Raw genomic sequence first — 22337 nt, forward strand, 5'->3', positions numbered from 1 at the left:
AGCCAGCCTGGATTACTCTGTCTCCCAAGTATTCCATTTGTAGACACTGTTTTTTGTGCCTAGAATGTCTCTCCTTGTTCTACTCAAAATTAAGTCATTCTTCCCTCCCTCCCATCAATCAGTAAATTTCTTGCCTCTTAGATTTGTTTTATGTTACTTTAATACATTTTCCATATCAATATTGTGTATTAGATGCACTTATATATATATAAAACATATAATTACATAATACTTAATAAAATATAAATATAGAATATATAATTATATAAGACTTCTGTTAATATCTTAATCCCCCTTATTCTATTGTGTCCAACTTTTTGTGACCCCAATTGAAATTTCTTCGTAAGGTACTGTAGTGGGTTGCCATTTCATTCTCCATCACATTGGACAGATGAGGAAACTGAGGCAAATAGGGTTAAGTGCCTTGACCAGGATCACACAGCTAATAGGAGTCTGAGGTCAGATTTGAACTCAGGAAGATGAGTTTTCCTGACCCTGGACCTGGCTCTCTAATCACTTTGCCAACTAAACGTCCTTATTCACCTACCAGACTATAAATTCCATGTGGGGATATATTGGATCCTGTCTAAATAATCTTCCTCAGGGTTTAGCACAGCACTCTGTACATAGTAGGGCTTATTAAAATTCTTTTGAATTCAATTATTTTAGCATTTATGTGTATATAAGTTTTTTCTATAATAGATATATAGAATATAAACTTCTTGTGGACAGGGACTATTTTTTGTCTTAATGCCTCCAATACCTAACCCAGTTCACTGGGTTAGGTTAGTAAGATGTCATGAGGAAACTGCTACCTGCTTGGAAAGGCATTTGGGATAATTTTCAATCAAACTGGACACATAGTAGAAGCCTTTTGATTGAATGGTTAAACAAAGAGGATTACATGGATATATATATGTCCTCTAGAAACTCATGATCTTAAGACAGTACGAGAACAGATGGGAGTAAATTGACATCAAAGATAATGAAAGAACAGAAATGGGAATTAATCTTCATCAAATCTGTATTCGCAAGACATTTTATTTTTAAATCTACCCCTGAAAAACTTGTCACCCCTATTCCCAGAATGTGTTGGTATACAGGTATTCAAAAATAAGTCCATATGTTTCCAGGGGAACAGACAGTTTTGCCTGCTTATTAACCTTGAAAAAAATTACAAGATGATGTAGATATATAGACTGTAAAATTACAAACACCAGTACACATGGATAGGTGGACAAGTAGTTATCTAATACGAGTCAAAGAGTATTCCAAAGCAGTTGGGGCACAGGAGCCCATCAGGATTGGATAGAGAGATATGGAAGGTCCATGTTTAGACTACAAAGGATGCTATCTTTCTTTAAGAACAAGAATACCCATTTTTGATCATCATCACACAGCCAGTATGAGGTGGGAGCCAGGTCTTAGCTGTCCAGTTAGTGCAAAAACAAGGGAAGGGGATAGGATAGGGTTGCCCCTTGGGTTAGATGAGGCAACAAGAACAGGCACCCCACTCCTGTCCTGAAAAGAGTAGGACAAAAATAGCTGAGAATTGATACATAAGAGATATAGCAAGACAATAATTAAGAATTAATTTACTTCTCACTATGGCTATACTAGGCTATAGAGTGAGACTAAGTTTTTTGCCTTCATTGAATTTATATCTTATTGGGGGAGAAAACATGTACACAGATAAACATAATAGAGGATAAAAAACTGTGGAGAAGGGGAATGTGGCAAGGAAAAATATAGAAGTGTAGAGTATTTGAATATTTGAGGAAAGAATGATCACTGGTATAGATCTTTTTAAAAAATTATTTATTTTTTTAATTGATTTAAAAAAATTTTAGTTCCACTTTTCTCCTGCCTGCCTGCCTCTCCCCAACCCATTAACAAGATAAGCAACATGGTATCAATTATATATGTGAAATGTTGCAAAACATGTTTCTTTATTAGCCATGTTGGAAAAAAGAAAAAGAAAAATTAAGTGAAAAAATAAAGCTTCAATCTGAATTCTTTTTTTAGAGGTGCATTTAGAGCATTCTTTCATCATGAGTTCCTCAGAAATGTCTCAGATTATTGTATTGATCCGAGTAACTAAGGTCTTTCACAATTGATCTTTGTAATAACATCCACTGCTACTGTGTACACTGTTCTCCTGTTTATAATAACTTAATATCAGTTCATAAAGATGTTTCCAGATTTTTCTGAGACCATCCCCTCATCATTTCATATATCACAATAATATTCCATAGCAATCACATCACCACAACTTTTTCAGCCATTCCCCATTTGATGGGCCTCTCCTCAATTTCTAGTTCTTCACTATCACAAAATGAACTGCTATAAAATTTTTGTGCATGTAGTCTTTCTCCTTTTTTTTTTTATTTCTTTGGGGCATACACCGAACAGTATACATCATTTTTATTCTTTGGACATAATGAAATATTTTCTTACCTCAGATAAACATTTTTTTAAAATTATTTTGATAACTACACAATATAATTAGTTTCCTTTGCAATCCTATGTATATTTATTAATTTTAAAATAGAATTCTGAGGAGAGAACATGGCTTTTGCCAGTTTCCAAGGGCATAAATGGTCACATCGAAAATCTAACTTGGTTTTCAGAAATAAAAATGTTCAACACCATTTTTTGGGATAGTTATCCCAAATAGATATAGTACTGATACTGATATAGTATTGATATTTACCTCACACATAGTAGTACTGATATTTACCTCACACAGATATCTATGAAAATTGTGAGAATTTTTGTAAGAAAATTTCCTTTGATATAAAATCCTGATATGACTTTATCTTCAGTATTTTTTTTTAATACCATCAGTCTAGAAGCTTTGTCAAAGGCTCATTCTTAGTTAAACTCATGACAATTCCTAGTGATCATTGTTTTTTTCCTAAGGTTGTGAGGGAAGAGGGGATCTATGAGATAAAAAAGATGTAAGAATTTCTGGTTTAGGAAATTAATCAAGGATACATACAAATCTGTGCTGCAAGACTAGAAAAATGAGGCACCCAAGTGGCAAAGATGAGGACCAAGTCATGTATTCCAGACATGAGAAATTTATGAAACAATTAGTGATTCTCTTTAATTCAGGAACAAGCACCACAAAAAAACAGATGAATATGAAATAAATAGATGTAGGTTGGATCCAGAGTCAGGGACTTTAAATGCCATTTTAAGAAACTTGTTTTCTTTGTTTAGGGGAGTGAGGCAGTCAGACCAGAAAATTATTTTGGTACCTATATGAAGGATCAACTGAAGAGAGACCAGAAGCAGGATGAGACTATCAGATGGATAAAAGGATTGCTTCATTAGCAGTCAGGAACGACTTGAGGTTAGATAAATGGATTTGTGCTGGGACCAGTTCTGCATTAATTGTTTTATTTACGTTAATAGTATTCAACGGTTCCGGAGAATAGCAGATGTGGGAATAATCCAAGAGGTTTATAAATATGTATACATCTATTGGATTTAACATATATATATTTTTAACATATATGTTAAAATTGGAGTACTTGCCATCTAGGGGAAAGTGTAGGGAGAAAGGAGGGGGTGATTTGGAACACAAGATTTTGCAGGGGTCAGTGTTGAAAAATTATCCATGCATATGTTTTGAAAATAAAAAGCTTTAATAAATTTTTTATAAAAATTAATTTAACTTAATTTTAATAAAAAAATTTTTTAAATAACCCAAGAGGTTTGAGGATTAACAAAATGTGAATATTGGGAGGAGAAGAAAGCAAGGAACCCTAGGAAAGTGTGCAATGCTTTGTTCAGCTAATTCAATATAGGAGTAAGACTGTAAAGGGAAGAAAGCAAGGATGGAATAATTATATCTCAGAACACTTAGGAGAGTCAGTAGTTAGAATCAAGACCTGAATTCTGCCTAGAGAGACTTAAATGAACTGATGCAAAGAGAAGTGACTAGAACCAGGAGATCATTGTACACAGTAACAAGAAGATTATGTGATGATCAATTCTCATGGACGCGGTTCTGTTTAACAATGAAATGATTGAGGACAATTCCAGTGATCTTGTGATGAAGAGAGTCATCTACACCCAGAGAGAGGATTGTGGGAACTGAGAATGGATCACAACATATCATTCTCACTCTTTTTGTTGTTGTTTGCTTGCTTTTTTTTTTCCCCTCTTTTTGATCTGATTTTTCTTGTGCAACATGATAAATGTGGAAATATGTTTAGAAGAATTGCACATGTTTAACATATATTGGATTGCTTGCTGTTTAGGGGAAGAAGTGGAGAAGAAGGAAGGGAGAAAAAAATGGAACACAAAGTTTTGCAAGGATGAATGATGTTTTGAAAATAAAAATCTATTATTAAAAAAAAAGACTACCACCTAAGTTCAAATTTGGCCTCAGACTCTTACTAGCTGGGTGACCCTAGTCTCAGTTTTCTTATTTGCAACTCAGCACTTGATTTATTGTTCTGCTGATTTTCTAGAATTTAAAAAGTTCTGGAGAAAATGTTGGTAATACAAATTAAATTTTAAAATACTTACTTTTTGGAGAACTGGTTATTAAACATTTGCTGGCATAACTCTGGATGGAACAGTCTTCTGCCCTATTCTCTCTTTAAAATGTTAATATGTGATTTTATTTTTTCTATAAATTTTTCCCCCAATTACATATTAAAACAATTTTTTTCTGTTGCTCCATTATTATTATTTTTTTTAATTTAATAGCCTTTTATTTACAGGATTTATACATGGGTAACTTTACAGCATTAACAATTGCCAAACCTCTTGTTCCAATTTTTCACCTCTTACCCCCACCCTCCCTAGATGGCAGGATGACCAGTAGATGTTAAATATATTAAAATATAACTTAGATACACAATAAGTATACATGACTAAAACATTATTTTGCTGTACAAAAAGAATCAGACTCTGAATTATTGTACAATTAGCTTGTGAAGGAAATCAAAAATGCATGTGTGCATAAATATAGGGATTGGGAATTTAATGTAATGGTTTTTAGTCATCTCCCAGAGTTATTTTTCTGGGCATAGCTAGCTCAGTTCATTACTGCTCCATTAGAAATGATTTGGTTGATCTCGTTGCTGAGGATGGCCTGATCCATCAGAACTGGTCATCATCTAGTATTGTTGTTGAAGTATATAATGATCTCCTGGTCCTGCTCATTTCACTCAGCATCAGTTCGTGTAAGTCTCTCCAGGTCTTTCTGAAATCATCCTGTTGGTCATTTCTTACAGAACAGTAATATTCCATAATTTTCATATACCACAATTTATTCAGCCATTCTCCAACTGATGGACATCCATTCAGTTTCCAGTTTCTAGCCACTACAAAAGGGCTGCCATAAACATTCGTGCACATAAAGGTCCCTTTCCCTTCTTTATAATCTCTTTGGGATATAAGGCCAGTAGTAACACTGCTGGATCAAAGGGTATGCACAGTTTGATAACTTTTTGAGCATAGTTCGAAACTACTCTCCAAAATGGTTGGACCCGTTCACAACTCCACCAACAATGCATCAATGTCCCAGTTTTCCCGCATCCCCTCCAACAATCTATTAAAACAATTTTTAACTTTTTTTTTTTAATTTTGAGTTCCAAATTGTATCTTTCCTTCCCTTCTTCCCTTCTTTCCTTATACTTCCACCTTCTCCCCACAGTAAGCAATCATATATAGCCTATGCATATGCAATCACTTAAACTATTTCTGTATTAGCCTTTTTGTTTAAGAAGACTCAAAAGAAAAAGAATGAAACAAAGTAAAAAGAAACTAGTATGCATTAATCTGTAAAGCAAAACCATTTCTTTCTCCGGGGGAGAATAGTGTGTTTCATCATTGATCTTTTGGAATTGTCTTGAATTATTATATTGCTGAGAAGAGCTAAGTTGTTCACAATTCCTTATTTTACAATATTATTATTACTATGTATAACATTCTCCTGCTTCTGTTCATATCACTCTACATTAGTTCATATAAGTCTTAACAGATTTTTTTTCTAAAATCATTATGCTTGTCATTTGGGGTGGGGCGAGGCAATTGGAGTTAAGTAATTTGTCCAAGGTCACATAGTTAATAAGTAATTAGTGTCTGAGGCTAGATTTGAACTCGGGTCCTCCTGACTTAAGGGCTGGTGCTCTATCCAATGCACCACATAGCTGCCCCTAAAATAGCTTTTTTGTTTGTTTTGTGAGGCAGTTAGGATTAAGTAACTTGCCTAGGTTCTCACAGCTAGTAAATTTTAAGTATTAAGGACAGATTTGAACTGGGGTCCTCTTGACTTCAAGATCAGTACTCTATCCATTGTGCCATCTAGGTACTCTGTCATTTTTTATAGCACAATAATATCCCACTCCAATCATTATACCAGTTTGTTTAGCCGTTCCCCAATTGATGGTCATCCCTTTGATTTCCAGTTCTTAGCACCACAAAAAAAGCTGCCATAAATATTTTTGTACAAATAGGATCTTTTCCTTTTTTTGGGAGTCTTTGGGATATAGACCCATTCTACCTACTTCTCTTGAGAAGACAAAAGGAAAACATAGCACATCATATGGCAGTAATTGATATCCAAAAAAGATCTTGGTATGATCATAAAAAAAATTCTGTCTACAAAAAAATTAAAAGAGCTTTTGCACAAATAAAATCATTGCAGCTGGGACAAAAAAAAAATTAATGTATTTTTTAAAGACTATATTATATATCTCTGGTAAAAGTCTGAAACCTAAGAAATATAGGGAGCGATTTGAAAGATTACTCAAAAAATAATAAGAGAAATGCAGATTAAAATAACCCTGAGGTTTCACCTCACATCCTGTAAAATGGCAGAGATGACAAAGGACAGCAAGTCAATATGGGAAGGTTCATAGCAAGGGGAGTATTTAATAGCACTGTTGGTGGAGCTGTGAATAATTGGTCCAACCATTCCAGAAAGCAGTTCAAAATTACGTGAGAAAAATCACTAAGTTGTTCCTACCCTTTGAACCAGAAATTTTTGCCAGGCTCATGCCTTAAGAAAGGTTGAAGATGGTACGAAAGGTCTCATATATTATCAGAGAATTCATAGAAGTTCTTTGTGATAGAAAAAAAAAAAAAAAAAAAAACTCCCAACAACACTAGAAAAATTTGGAGTAACATTTATTGAGAATAGCTGACTAAATTTTAGTATATGGACGTAATTGTCATTGTGCAGTAAAAAAATGGTGACTTTTTGGAACTCGAGAGAAAAAAAATGAAGACTTGAAGTATACAGAATCACAGAAATAATGAGTTCAAATTCTGGTTCAGTGATTTCTTTCCTGTATGATCTTGGTGGGAGAAGAGGGGAATTTATTTTACCTTTAATGGACCGACCTCAGTTTTCTCTCCTGTAAAAAGAGTTGGGACAGATGGTGTTAGCTTTAAATCTGTGACTCTCTAATATAATACCTCATGATAAACAATGGTGAAAAGAACACAAAAATGAAACCAATGCTGTATATTTGGAATGGCCATCCTTGACCAATAATAAAACAAAGTTTCTTCCTCTTTCTCTTTTCCTTGGAGAAGTGGAAGATTGTGGATACAGTGGATTGCATGCACTGTCTAGGATACAGACAGTGGATTGCATGCACTGTCTAATGTGATCCCTCTTTTGATTCATTTTGCTTAACTTTTTTTTTTCTTTGTCTCACTGAGAGAACAGAGTTATATCCAGAAATGTCTATATCTTAAAAATAGAAGAAATCAATAAAATGTTAATTTTTTCTAGAAGACTAAAGGACAGTTCATGTGAAAAAAAAAAGTAGGGGTTTTAGTGTCTTCAAATGTTTAAAGAACTGTCATATAGAAGAAGGATTGGATTTAATCTATTTAATTCCAGAGGGAAAAACTCAGATCATTGGGTAAAGTCATAGGAAGGTTAAAACAGAAGGTAGATTTTAGCTTCATATAATGAAGTTTCTAAAAAATTTTTACATTGCAAGGACTTGGTTTTTATTTTTTCTTTTATACAAAGGAAAGGTAGCCAAAAATAGAAAAAGAGCTAGAAAAAGAAAAAAAGATCATTGAGACATATTTTTTTTTAAATGGAGAGATCAGAAGATGGGACAAGAAGAAATGCAAATAGGACTGCTTTCATAGATAGTATAATAGCATTTTATTTTTCCAAATACTTGCAAAATTAGTTTTCAACATTCATCTTTGTAAAACTTTGTCTTGCAAATTTTTCTCCCTTTCTTCCTTCTTCTTCTCTCCGCAAGACAGCAAGCAATCCAAAACAGCTTAAACGTGTGCAATTTTTCTAAACATTTTCAAGGATATTATAGAATAGATCCATGCATTGGGGGAAAAAAAGTTGTGTCAGATGACCGCTAAGCTATCCTTCAACAGTGACAATTTGGGAGGTCCAGTGTTTCTGTGAAAAAATAAATCCAAACATCCAAATGATGGATTTAAAAATGAATCTAACATTTGGATCAGATGAAGACTATATATATTATCTGCCTTTTGTTTGACACCAACACAAACTTTAGAAATAAGCAGAGTCTTGGTAGAGGAAAAAAATAGTCCTTATGTCAATAGTACTTTTATTTTGTATGTATAAATATATATTGACAAGAAGATTCTTTTGTACATTTTTATAGTGGGTCAGGGATGACAAACTAAATTGATATTTATGGTGAAAAATGTTCTCTTAATACTTACATGTTTTATTTTTTTGGCTTATTTTGATTTTATTGACATATTTTGATTTAACACAGCAGACAAACATAAATTTATAAAAATATATTTTCTTAAAATAATAAAACAAAATTACAATCAGAAGTAAACGGTAACTGAAGGTACACACAACTGTTTGTTAAAAGTCAGGAAGATTGAAGGCCTTTGTTTCTTAATAGTTATGCCATCTGCTTAATCTATAAAAGTAAAACATACCCATGAAGTTTTGTGAGCTATGGTTTTTAACTGCTGGAGAATGACAGAATAACTGGAACCTGAAGCCAGCTTTCTAGGCATCTACTCAGACTTTAAATTGTCCTGTGTGATATAGACAAATGGGTAAACTGAGGCCTAGAAAGATGAAATAACCCACCCATTGTAACACAATTAATAAGAATCAGAACACAGGTCTTTGGGTACTTTCATTCCTGCCCCTGTATATTACCTTTTTATGTGAGCACAAAAATGGGACACAGGGTAGCATAGCATGGAGATCCCTTTGCTGATACTGAAGGAAAGTGCAGTGATAATGATGGCTAATAACAATTAAATAGTTACTTTTATGTGCCAAGCACTGTGCTAAGCTCTTTACAAATATATCTCCTTTGGCTAAGCATTTTACAAATATCTCTTAGTCTTCACAACCTTGGGAGTGAGTATCTTCATTTTACAGGTGAGGAAACTGAGTCAAACAGAAGTAACTTACCCAGTATTCTATCTCTGCATTACCTAATTGCCTCCACTAGATTTGCATTGGAGAATCTTGGGTTGAATCCCAACTTTGCTATTTTCTATACCTGTTAGCTCATTCAAATCATTTCAGTTTTCTTAAATCAGGAGCTTAGACTAGATGATTGATAAGGCCCTTTTCAATATCTAATAAAATTTTTCTGATTCTTCTCCCTGAGGACTCCCCAATTTAATATGTCCCAAACACAACTTCTTATCTTTTCCCTAAAATTCCATCTCTTTTCCATATTAACTTATGTTTCTTCTGGGTATCACCATACTTTGAGTTATCCCATTGACAACATTTGAGTTATCCTGAAATCATTCTTCATCCCCAAGATCCAATTAGTGGTAAGTCTTGTCAATACCTCCAAATATCTATTGAATCTGCCCTCTCACCTCCACACGCAGACTACCACCCTAGTTCAGACCCTCATATCCTCTTGCCTGGATTATAGCCAAGTAACTGGTCTCCTGTTCCTCTCCTTCTTGTCCACACAAATACTGATATTGATAAAACACTGATTTGATCATGTCATCCCAATGCTCAAGAAGCTCTAATGACTCTATTACCTCTAGGATCCAATACAAATTCTTGTATTTAAAGTCCTTCCCAACCTTATTCTAATCTACCTTCTATCTTTATTATAAATCATTCTTCATGAATTTTTTACTCAAGTCTTAGTACCCTTTGTATGTAGTAGGTACTTAATAAAGTCGATTGATTGATCCAGCCAGACTGGTGGTCTTAATGTCCCTGACACATAGTTCATCTTAGACTTGACTCTTTTCAACGATGAGATGATCCAAGACAATTCCAAGATAATTGTGATGGAAAATGCCATCCACATCCAGAGAGAGAACTATAGAGGCTGAATGTGGATCAAATAGTATTTTCACTTTTGTTGTTGTTTTATTGTTTAATTGTTTTTTCTTCTTTCTCATATTTTCCCTTTTGATCTGATTTTTCTTCCATACAATGATGAATATAGAACTATGTTTAGAAGTATTGCACACATGTTTAACCTATATTGGACTGCTTGCCATCTTGGGGAAGAGAATGGGGGAGAAAAAGGGAAAAAAAATTTTCAGCACAGGGTTTTGCAAAGATGAATGTTGAAAACTTTCTTTACATATATTTAGAAAAACAAAATGCTATTTTTAAAAAGTCCATCTTCCATTTCCGTTTCTTTTTGCAAAGACTGTCCCTCATTCTTGAAATTCATTCCTTTGTTTCTACCTCTTGGGATTGCTATTTTCCTTCAAAGCTTTAATACAGTGAAACCTTTCCTGTTTTTTCCTTTGTTGCTTCTCCCCAGCCCTTCCCTCCCCCAGTTAATGCTGGTTCTGATACTGGCCACATACAAAACCATCCTCCATGCTGCTGCTAATGTCATAGGGTTGCCATGCTCTGGATGAGGAATCTAACCATACCCAGCAGCCAAGTGCCCCCCAGAGTGGTTGAATTCCTGGCAGAAGAGTCTTCTGCTCCCCCTTCTTCCTTCATTCCTGAATGCAGGTGTTATAGGCTGCAGTGGCCCCGCAGTGGGGCAGGCTTCCCACAATGCTTTGGCTGCATCCTCTAGCTCCGCTGTACCAGGAGGATGTCTCAGGGGGAAAGGGACAAGGAAAGGGAAGTTTTTTCACTCAATCTGAGGATTTTTACTGAGACTCTCTGTCAGTGGTTTCCAGTCCATGTTTTATTGTAATCTCCCCATGGGAAATGAGTCTCTGACTGCCAATTCTTTCTCATGAAATCTCCAAATATTAACTTCCCAAACCAAAAGATGATGAAGTAGTTAATTGGGTATAATAGTCAACCCAAACCAGCGAATTCAAAGATGAAACATCTCTTTTTTTTATATGCTCTGTTCCAGTCTTGAATGTCAGGGAAAAGCAACCTATAAAGAGCTGGACATGTGCAGAATGCATTGTTTCTTTCCATTGTTGTTTAGTCATGTTAGTAACCTCATTTGGAGTTTTCTTGGTAAGAATCCTAGGAGTGATTTTGCCATTTCCTTCTGTGGGAAGGAATTACCTCAAAATTTTGAGGAAATTGAGGCAAATAGAAATAAGTGACTTGGGCAGGGTCACACAGCTAGGAGGTGTCTGAGGCCATAATTGAACTGAACTCTTCCTAATTCCAGGCCTGGCACTCCTTCCACTATGCCATTTTGCTGCCCTTTTTCTCCATTAGCTATCAGTTTAAAAAGACATCCAAACATATACACATGGGCTTCACTTGCTTCCTCTGTAAAAATGAGAGTGGTTGGATTACCCCCTAAGGGTCCTTAAACTGTAGTGCATAGACCTTGGAAGGGGGGAGGACAAGGATAGATTTCAGGGGGATGTGAACTCAAATGAAAAATACATCTTTAAGAGGGGGAAATGCAGTTTTATTTTCACTAACCTCTTACTGAAATTGAGCATTTTCTTCAATTATTTAAAAACATTCTGAGGAAGAGTCCACAGCCCTCATCACATTGCCCAAGAGATCCATGATACAGAAAGTGTTAAGAACTCTAGATTATACTGGTCATCCTGCCATCTAGGGGAGGGGGTGGGGGGGGTAAGAGGTGAAAAATTGGAACAAGAGGTTTGGCAATTGTTAATCCTGTAAAGTTACCCATGTATATATCCTGTAAATAAAAGGCTATTAAATAAAAAAAATAAATAAATAAAAAATAAAAAAAAAAATAACTCTAGATTAAATGATCTATACTATCCCTTTCAGCTTTGATATTTTTGGATTCTATCACCTTTATTTTGAAGAATATTATGGAAACTAATAAGGCTAGAGGCAACAGATTTTCTCTTTTCCATCCTTGTTAGATTACATAGAAATAAAATATATAAAATATAATAAAATCGTAGAATTTTAAGATGTTCTATTCTTTTGACTAAATAAATAATTACAATAGTTGGTATTTGTATGGGGCAGCCAGGCGACACAGTAGATAAAGCCCTGAGTTTGTAGACATTTACTAGCAAATAACTTACACCTGTTTTCCTCAGTTTCCTCATCTGTAATGTGAGTGGGAATAAGAAATGACAAACCACTCTAGTGGTTCTGCCAATAAAATCCCGACTGAGGTCATAGAGTTATACATGACTCAACAGTAAAAGCATTTATGTAGTGTTTTAAGGTTTGCAAATATTTTGCATATGTTATCACATCTGATCCTCACAACAACCCTGGAAGGTAAGTGCTATTGTTATCCTCATTTTATAGTTGAGGAAAGCAGATAGAGCTTAAATGATCTTGCCTTAGGACAAAGCTAGTAAGTATTGGCAGGAATTGAACAGAGGCTCTATCCACTGATTGTTGTTGTTCATCTGTATGACTCTGAGCTCATTTGGGGTTTCCTTGGCAAAGATACAGGAGTGGTTTGCCATTTCTTCTCCAGCTCATTTTACAGGTGAAGAAACTGAGGCAAGCAGGAGTAATGGACTTGACTAGAGTCACATATCTACTTTTCCTAATGCTAAATCCTGCATTGTGCTGCTTAGTTACCCTATCCACTGAGCCACTTAGCTAAAGTAAGGATGATCTGAGGATTTTGTGGGCTTTTTTTTTTCCAGTTAAGAAAATAGAAATATCATTTTTCTAGTCTGACTTGAGGAATCATGCTTGATTTACCCATTTTGCACGGTTCCTGGAAAGCCCCAGGCTCTGGCTTATCATGTCTCTGGATGGCAGAGTTGCCAGTTACCTTTTCTCTTGCCCCAGTCCCAAACCTGGCACCGGAAGAGAATTGAGTATTTGCAGTGTCATTTTGTGGAAGGAGGCAGGACTGGCTTGCACAATTGGGGCAGCAGCTTTTATGAGCCACGCAGGGAAATGCTTCCAGCTACTGCGATCTCCTCTTCCTTGGCTTTCCCAAGGTAACAGTTGCAGTAGATTCTTTTCTGGTGTATGATTGCTATGTTTTTGACTTGAAGATAAAAACAAAGTTGATTCTCTGGCTTATTTTCATTTCTGAAGTGCCTATTGATTTTCTCTTTTCTGCGTAGGTGGGTAGTTTGGATTTTTTTGGTGGAATTTCTCTACTGTCCTGTGCAAAATATAAAAAGGATAATTATCCTTAGGAGCTTTGTTCTAAGTGGGTGGGGGTAGAGGGTGAGAAATGATGGATCTGCTCAATTTTAAATCATAAAACCTTAACCCCTGCCGAGTAAATATGAAGCATAGCATGCAGAATGTAGTAGGAATAGTTTTTTTTTCCATTTTGATCTTTTGTAAAGCAAACTTCTCTTTTATAGAATGAATGCCTTCTTCTCATATCATAAAAGTTCTTATCAAGATCATAAAAACTGCTGATGTGGTAGGAATTGGGGAGAACAATGTTTGTGTATGTATTCTCTTGGTTGTAGTTGTGGTGGTGGTGGTGGTTGTTTTTCTGGTACCAGCCAGAACTAGATTGATGTTCTAGCGACCCAAATCTCCTCTGTCTGAGTGCATCCGGGCCATTCCCTTGAACACCCCAGCTGTGAGCTGCTCGGATGCATAGCTGTAGTTTCTGGTAGGCAAGAAGGAGTTAATGCTTGTCAAGCATTATTCTTAAACAAATTAGGGCCAGAGCAGCTCAGTGGCAGTTCCCCCAGAGGGACTAGATGTTCAGCATCGATACACGCTCTGGGTTATTTACTTAGGCCTTTCTCTTGACCTCTGGGTTCTGCAGACGAAAGAAAGGGCTCTGTTTGGAGGTAGGTAGTTTTAATGCTGACGGTGTCTCTGAGTTGGTCCTTAGCCACAGATTCCTTCTGATTCAGCCCATCTGCAACAGCCCAGAAAAGACCATTTTTCTCCCTCCTGAAGCATCAAGAGCAGAAGTGTTTGATTACACACACACACACACACACACACACACACACACACACCTTGACTAACATATTATTACATCAACTTCTCAGCAACGCCTAGAAGCCATGATGCGACGGTCCCTGGAGCGAGCGCAGCAGCTGGAGCAGAAGCAGAAGCGGTGGTCTTGGGGAGGAGCGCTAGCTTCCAGCTCGGGCTCTTCAGAAAGGGATGGTGAGTGAAGCTGGCTGTCTTGTCTGCATTGCAGATTCTGCAGAATGGAACTGTCCCATAGCAACAGCCGACTGCACGGTTGCTGGGGTATTTTCCACCGGTGGGCCCACTCACAATGTGGAAGCTTTGCAGTTATTAAACTTGCCGGAATTGCTATTGAGATTAATTCAAGGGAAGATGGGATGCTCATTCTTAAGGGCTTTATTTTTTTTTTTTTTATGTGGCTCAGACACCAAAGATCATAAATAATTTTTGCTAAAAAGAACAATGTTTTAAGTAATTGATTTTCTAAGCAAAAGGAGCTGGTAAACATGGGGCTATGGATATTTTTAATGATAAGGGGTCTAGTAGTTTCATCAGGTAACAAAAAAAATTTCTTTTAAAGTACCTACTATGGGCCAGACGCTGTGCCATTAAAAATGCATAGCAGCATTTGCCATTTATAAAGGCTTTTTTTCCTCCGGCATCCTTTATTTTTATTGTTCTTTTTAGTTTTGTTTCAAAGCAAAATTGTTTTTTCATTATTTAATTTGTCATTATTTATGTTAGCTTTCAAGTTTTCAAGACAAGTCTTAATTTCTTTATAAAGTTGGTCATCTTCAAAGGTAGCTTTTTTGTCTGCTAAATGAAACATGACTACTTAATGCTTCTCTCTTTTAATAATAATGCTACTATTCTTTGTATAGTTCCTTTTGGAGTGGGCAATGTTTAATTTTGGTACAGTGTCTGGGCTATGCAGTTTTGTGTTATACACCAACTGGGAAAGAAAAAACTATTTTTTAAAAGAAAAAAACCTTGCAACCTTTCCTTTTTCTAATGACTCTAGTAAACTTGTTTTTTAAGAACCAGCAGTAATGAAATAAAAACATCAGGTTATTTTTGTCGCTTCTCTTTGATTTTCTGCTGTGTAGGTGAATCAGAAAATACCCCACCCCCTCTCCTAGGTTTAGCAGCCAGCACCCTTCCTCCAGACCCTGTGACCTCTGCCGCTGCTACTGATGACTCCAATGGTATTTCAGAGCATCACAGTACCATGGTGTTTTGTGATAACTGTTCCCAATCACTGTAATCCATCTACCAATCTTGTCTGTCGTAAACCTGCATCTTTGTCTGAGGCTGTGTAACTTTTTTACAGAGCTATAACTCTATTGTTTTGTCACAGTGAAGTCAGTGCATGGCTACAGCTTTCTTGGGTGAAATGAATACATTTCATACTTTGCTCCCCCTCATCCCAGACCCAAACAACTCAGCAAATTCCTTGACTTGCTGTGCATGTTGTTTGAGCCCTACTAGGCAAACCCCTTGAGTAATTTAGAGAAAATGCCTACATGTCATTTTTCCATTTAGAGAACATTTCATTTGTGTAGAATGTCTGTGTTCTGTCTGTGTCACTGGGATAGACTTTGGTGGGGGGCTTGGCAGAAAGGGTAGCCAGGGAGCCTCATCTGCAGAAAGGCTGTTGGAAGCCACAAATTCTGGGATTTGTCCTTGATTTCTGTATCTGTCTGGTAGTCATTTTGTTTTAAATAAAGGACTAACAGATTGCATTGTCTAGAACGGGGATGAGAACCGGCATACCCATAAAGAGCATCTTTAGAAAAGATGAATATACTTGCCACTGGTTACAAGAGCTTAAAAACAAAAAACCAAAAAAGAGAAATGGGTGCAGTAATTACCAGCAATGCATGAACAGAAATAGTTTTGAGTTAAAGAGAGTCATCACCAATCTTGTTGCCTAGAAGCAACATTCATGCCGACTTAGATGGGTGGGGTTAATTGCAGCACCTGTACTTTTCCCCTTGGGCTTAGGATATATTGTAGAACTCCCCACTGGGACACCACCAAAACTTTTAGTTCCTATCGAGTTTTAGCAGACATAGTTAAGACCCTGAGAATTAAGATTCAAGGCCCAGATGTTTAAAAGAATCACTCTAGATGATCTGTTTGGGGGATGTCTCGGGATACAAGGATTCTGAAGTATCACAGTAGAAGACAATTCTAAATTTTCCAAGCTTGAGAGTTGTTGGATGAAGTAATCTTTTCAGTTCTGGGTTGAGTGAAACTCATTTTATAGATTTTTTTTTCCAGTGGCAATTAAATTTAGAATAGAATTATAATAATTGATCCATGTGGGTTTTTTGTTGTTACCAATTACATTATAAGTATATGTATATAAGTGTGTGTGTTTATATATATATATATATATATATATATATATATATATATATACATATACATATATTATAAAAAGCCTTTTTAGCCTTTTTGGAAGGTTGGGACTTGTAATTTAACTGATGTAGGGAACTCTCTTAATGAGGAAGCTCCCTCCACCACTATAGATTAGCAGTTACTCAGCAAATTATAGTCTCAGAGTACTCCTTGGGGGACTGAAAGGTTAGGGGACCTGCCAGGGTCACACACCTCGTACAAATGGAGGTGTCACTAATTCCCAGGTTACCTTTAGCTATTGGGCCACACTGCCTTTCTTAAGAGGAGTTGCCATGAGGATTTATTATAACTTTAGTTTTTGTAAAAATTGAAATGTTGAAATAGAAGAAAGGAACTCCTTCACTGTAATAGTTAATTATTGAAGAAACTGGATATTTGAAATTAGGACAATTGGATTTTTAGTATATAAAATACATAGATACCTAGTTTGTTAATTCAGAACTATCATTAACAAAGGCCCACAAATGAGGTAGGGAAGAAAACAGTTATTGATTTCTTGCCCTGTAACTGAATGTTCTTTTTTCATGCATCTTCTTGCAGCATGTGACAAACTTTCAGCTTCTACAATGAATCTTCCAAAGCAGTTGGAGTCACCCATCAGTAAGCGTCTGTCTTCCTCCACGGCAGCAATTACTTATTCCTCTGATAAAGGCAAGTGACTATGTCTTCTTGACCTCTCTATGGTCCTCTTCTTTCTGCATTTAAACATTCTCTTGGATGTTTATAGACCTTTTTTAGAACTTGTCTCTTTTGTGAATGACTTTTTCTCCTAACCACCCATCACCAACACACATATGTCTCTACCCTTTGCAAATAACTGTTATTATATTAGGACGTAGTTAAATCATTTAATCCTTGGGAAGAAAAGAGATGATAGGGGAATGGGACAGCTACGTTTTATTGCAAGGGAATGAAAACTGGCCTTCTGTCCTGGTTGCAAAATCATTCTACTCTTCCTGCTGTCTGCTTAACTTATTTCTGGGATTTAATTTACAAGCAAGTGGGATGTGACCTAATAACTTAAATAAATGTCAGGGATTTTCCTACCTGATTCTGAAATGCTGCAATCAATGAGGTGGATGTTACTCTGATAAATGTAGTCTTCTGACAAATTAGGCCATTGCAATTTCCCATGATAATAGGCCAGGCTCCCTATTAAATGGGAAGAGAAATTATATGATCACTTAAGAAAGAGCTGGTTAAAAGAAGGCAGCATTTTCAGGTGCTTTAACTGTTGGCACTTGGTGAATTTAGCTATTGGGATGTGTGTGACAATCTTTGTTTGGTGCCATTTTTAGATATACTTTGAACCAGAGACTTAAAGGTCTTTGGCGTTCTATCTCAATAGGGTTTGTCAGGCAGCTCTCTCCCAGGGGTTTAGATAAATCACAAATGTAGCCAAAAAAAAACATTCACTCAGGCTATGAAGGTTAAAGGGTAGAGTGGGAACAAGAAACCTACAATACTGTGTGATGATGATGATGATGATTTTTTTAAAAAACCATCTCAAAAGGTATGATCTGCTGTACATTGCATTTCTGATGGAATATTTAGCATGTGAGTTGCTTTGGAGGGGAATAGAGATAACACTTGTGCCCTTTAAAGGACAAATTGCGTCTTGCCAGGATGTTCTTCTCCTAATGCTTCTTATCAGTGAATTTATAATTAAACTCCTCCCTTAGAGCTTGGCAGGCCCTCTCTGTTAGATGTATTGAGTATGACAGTGCTGCTGATCTGTAGTGCGGTTTGCAGGAGCCGCCTAAAAACAGAATTATTAAAGACGCGGAGATGAAAACATTTATGAAGCATATGAAGCACATGGCAGTTCTGTTTCCTAAAATTCACTTGGAGTTATAGGTTGGGGATAAACCCAAGTTCTCTCCTTACTGTGAATTACTGTTGTGTGCCCATGCTTTATCATTCACTGTCAACTCTTAGTTATCTCCCTATACCTGCTCTAAAGGATAGTTTTTAATCCCAGGATAATGTACTTCTCCCTGTAATATTGACATTATTGCATCAATCTAAAGAAATCGGTATGATTAAGAAGACAATTTGCTATAATAAAATATGTGTTTGTGTGTTAATATACACACACACACATGACTTTTGGACTATCTGTATTTTGAATAATCAACATTGCTGCCTTCCATTAAAGCAGATAATAGGGAGTTGACTGTTTCTAATTTCATATGATTTTTTAAAATCCAGTTGATATGGAAAAAGTGCATGATGGCAGTGTTCATTAACTATTATCTTCAAAATAAATAAAGATTTATTATATAATTATTTCTCGACAATGTCTTATAAAACAATTATTTTTAATTGATTATAGAAACTCTCTTATGGAATTGATATATATTTTGTATGTTTATTAATATTAGATTTTTCTGAGCAAAAAAATGTAGTTCCCAATTACATCTAGGAATGTGGATCAAATGTTCAGTAATAAAAATTTTATTCAGAAATTCTAGTGTCTCAATAGAGTTGATGTACCTTTCCAGACTGGATAGTCTTATCACTCTATTTTGTGTAATGTATAATTGTTTAATTTATAGTTATGAAATAATATACTCTTGATGTGTATTTGTAAATATCAAGAAATCTACTAAATGTCTGATCCTCAGGAAATTTAAATTATTTTGTGTTTTCAAAAACATCCCTTTGCATGATGCACATTGTGTTTTTTCAACATTGCTTTGTTTTCTTTAATTTTGCATGTATATATGTGTATATATATATATATATATATATATATATATTTTTTTTTTTTTTTTCATTTGCTTCCATCCTTCAGCCCACCGCATGCACCTTAGTCCACTGGAAAACTTTATTGTTATGCGACTGTTGACCCCCACACAGTCTTCTTTAGCCAGAAACCGAAGCACACTCATGCTTTATCAGCAGTCCATTGATTCAGGTAAAACAGGCTGAAAAGTTTTGACTATTAAGGTATGAAAGTTGCAGTTAGCAGCTGTGGAAAATGCTGAAAAGGGAATGAAGTGTTTTATTTCATGGTGAATTTTTGCTTTTCTTTTCCTCATTTCCTAAATTTGCATAATGTCTTTAAACTGCTAATTCCCAAAATTTCTTTTCCTACAATTATTGTAACTACACTCTTGAGGACTAGGGTAAATTAAAATAATCCTGTCTTCCTAAATGTATTCTTAAGTGTTGCAAGTAAATGTATGTCTTTTAAGCTTACAGACAATCAAGAAGCATTTATTAAACACCTACTGGGCAAAATGGTGAGGGATACAAAGAGAAGCTAACCTTGAAATTCTGTTACAGAATCTGAATTGCGATATCTACCACTATTGCCACAAACTAATCCATTTGATCAGACTAGATAACAGAAACTGGCTTTGAGGACAAATGGTATTTATTCCACAAATATAGTTGTAAGATGATTTGTTACTTAAAAGAACCAACTCATCATAGTTTTATCCAAGCTGTATGTTTTTGTGTATGGGAGGAAGAGGGACAGGGATAATAATGCAATATAAAGATAACTCATAATTGGAGTTCTCATCAATTGTTCATGGATGACCAGTGCTGTAGACAATATAAGATAATTGTCAATTCTATAGAACTCTTTTTTCTCTGTTTACACACAGTAAACATTCAATTCAATAAACTAATGCATGCAAGCTTACTTAAGGACAATTTCTTCAGAATTACTGAATTAACAATTTTGTCTCTTGAGTAAATTCTCTAGCATGATCATAACTGATTTACCTGATTTAGCAGTGAGATGGAAACTTCTACCTCAATTCTGAATTCACCCAAAAGAAATCATCCTAGCACAAGGTTGAATCCATTTGCTCCTAGGAATCAATCTTTATCACTTATGTGGTATTAGCCTTTCTTTAACTTCCCAATTAAATGTAAAAAATCAAGCTATTCTACAGATTGCTAAGATATCATATTATTTATTTATAATGAAAGAAAAAATGAAAATGAAGTCACCAAAACACTGGTACTGTATGCTATGCTGTTGGACATAGGTAAATAATTGGTAAAGTAATAAGAATGTTATTAGTGTTTAAAAAGGGAAAAAGGAAGCAGCAGGCAAGATATATAACTTGAATTGATCATGTTGATATCTGGATTAACCATCTGAAAGCTTAGAGAAGTATTCTGTTTGTTTTCAAAGCTTGATACAGAAGAGGATGACTCTGGAGGTTTCTTATCTATGATTTTTTTTAAAAAGCTTCACATTTTAAAATATCTCACTAAAGCCATTTAACACACTTATGATGCTATAATAGCATAGTTACTTCTCTGGGTAAAATGGAGAGATTAAATGTTACTATATGTAAGTAACCTTGTTAATTAGTTATGCAGCTATAAAAATATGTTGTTTTAAACTTAAAATTTAATTTCACTGTACTGTCACAGAGTCAGAAATGACTGAATGACTATACAAAAGCAAAAAAAATCCATTTTATTCTCTCGGCAGATTATATGACACTTGGCTATTGTGTCCCACAATCAAATTTTACTTCAATTTTCTTTATCTAATTCCTTTGGATTTTTTATCGAATTATGCCCATGGTTCCCTAAGGGGAGGTTTCTCAGTACAATGTGGAGGAACCCAATACTTTCTAGGATTATAGAGTTGAAGCCATCCAATCGAACCCTTCTTCATTTATAAATAAGGAAACAGACCCAATGAAGGAAAATAATTTGCCCAGTATCCCACTAATAGAAAGTGGCATGGCTCAAATTTGAGCCAGCATCTTTCTCACTTTCTTTTCTACCCTCTCCCTAAGATGAAAATTTGATATAGGTTATATCTGTGCAATCATATAAAACCTTATTTCTACATATCCTTCTCACTTGTAAAACACTGTTTCCAAAAAATATTTTCAGAATTTTCAGAATTTCCCACAAAATTCAATGAGGATTTAAAAAAAAAGGTGAACTTTAAAAGATTTTATTTCTTATTCATGTATCTATTAAAAGTGGAATAATGATGATTTCGAACTTTAAAAGATTTTATTTCTTATTCATGTATCTATTAAAAGTGGAATAATGATGATTTCATATAAACATCTGCTATTATAGGGTTAGGACTCCCTTGGAGTATGAAATACCATTAGTTAAAGATTGCTCTTTGCCATGTGCCCAGTTATAATGAAGTTGTGTGATTTTTCCTTCCCCCCCCTCTTCTTCTGTCTGTTCCTTGCTTTTGCTTTTGACTATTACGCTATAACTCTGCAGTTTCCCCTATCTGTCCTCGTTTAGCCCCAGGTAGCCCTTTTAAGTCTCCCCACAAAGCCTCTCCTGCCCGTATCCCAGAGAGAAGGAAGATGGCGGCCTCTGGTGCTGGGGATGCCCCAAGAGGAGCAGTTTCGATTGAACAGGTGAGTTTTAGAGCAAGCCTTGGTCACCCTATCAAGTTGTTGATCTGTGTGACTTTAAATTAATTTGAAATGTCTTAACTGTATTAAAAAAAATCCATCCATTTTATTTTAAATGTAATTTATTTTAATTTAAATTTTATTTTATTTATTTTATTTTAAATTTTTTATTGGAAGTTTCATGAAATGATGAACTCTTCAAAGTTGAGTATTGTAGGATCCCTAAGAACTTGAATAATTGTTTGTTTTGTTTGGGAGAAGAA

The 22337-nt window shown here is 35.4% G+C and overlaps 1 protein-coding gene across 8 annotated transcripts in view; it reads left to right on the top strand.

Annotated features, from left to right (window-relative positions):
* MAP7D2 (MAP7 domain containing 2) overlaps positions 1-22337 on the top strand; it is a 69491-nt gene that overhangs the window by 15148 nt on the left and 32006 nt on the right. The window contains exons 1-6 of one of the 8 annotated variants that reach the window (XM_031959519.1): positions 13218-13329; positions 14359-14479; positions 15391-15489; positions 17249-17359; positions 19506-19628; positions 21935-22077. In XM_031959519.1, the coding sequence (XP_031815379.1) occupies positions 14374-14479; positions 15391-15489; positions 17249-17359; positions 19506-19628; positions 21935-22077 (582 nt within the window). In that variant the 5' untranslated portion in view covers positions 13218-13329; positions 14359-14373. Of the gene's footprint in view, positions 1-13217; positions 13330-13960; positions 14152-14358; positions 14480-15390; positions 15490-17248; positions 17360-19505; positions 19629-21934; positions 22078-22337 lie in introns of those variants that run through there. The other 7 variants (XM_031959518.1, XM_031959511.1, XM_031959513.1 and 4 more) reach the window with 7 other exon arrangements.

The sequence above is a fragment of the Sarcophilus harrisii genome, chromosome 3 (assembly GCF_902635505.1).
Source record: "Sarcophilus harrisii chromosome 3, mSarHar1.11, whole genome shotgun sequence".
Lineage (NCBI taxonomy): Eukaryota > Metazoa > Chordata > Mammalia > Dasyuromorphia > Dasyuridae > Sarcophilus > Sarcophilus harrisii.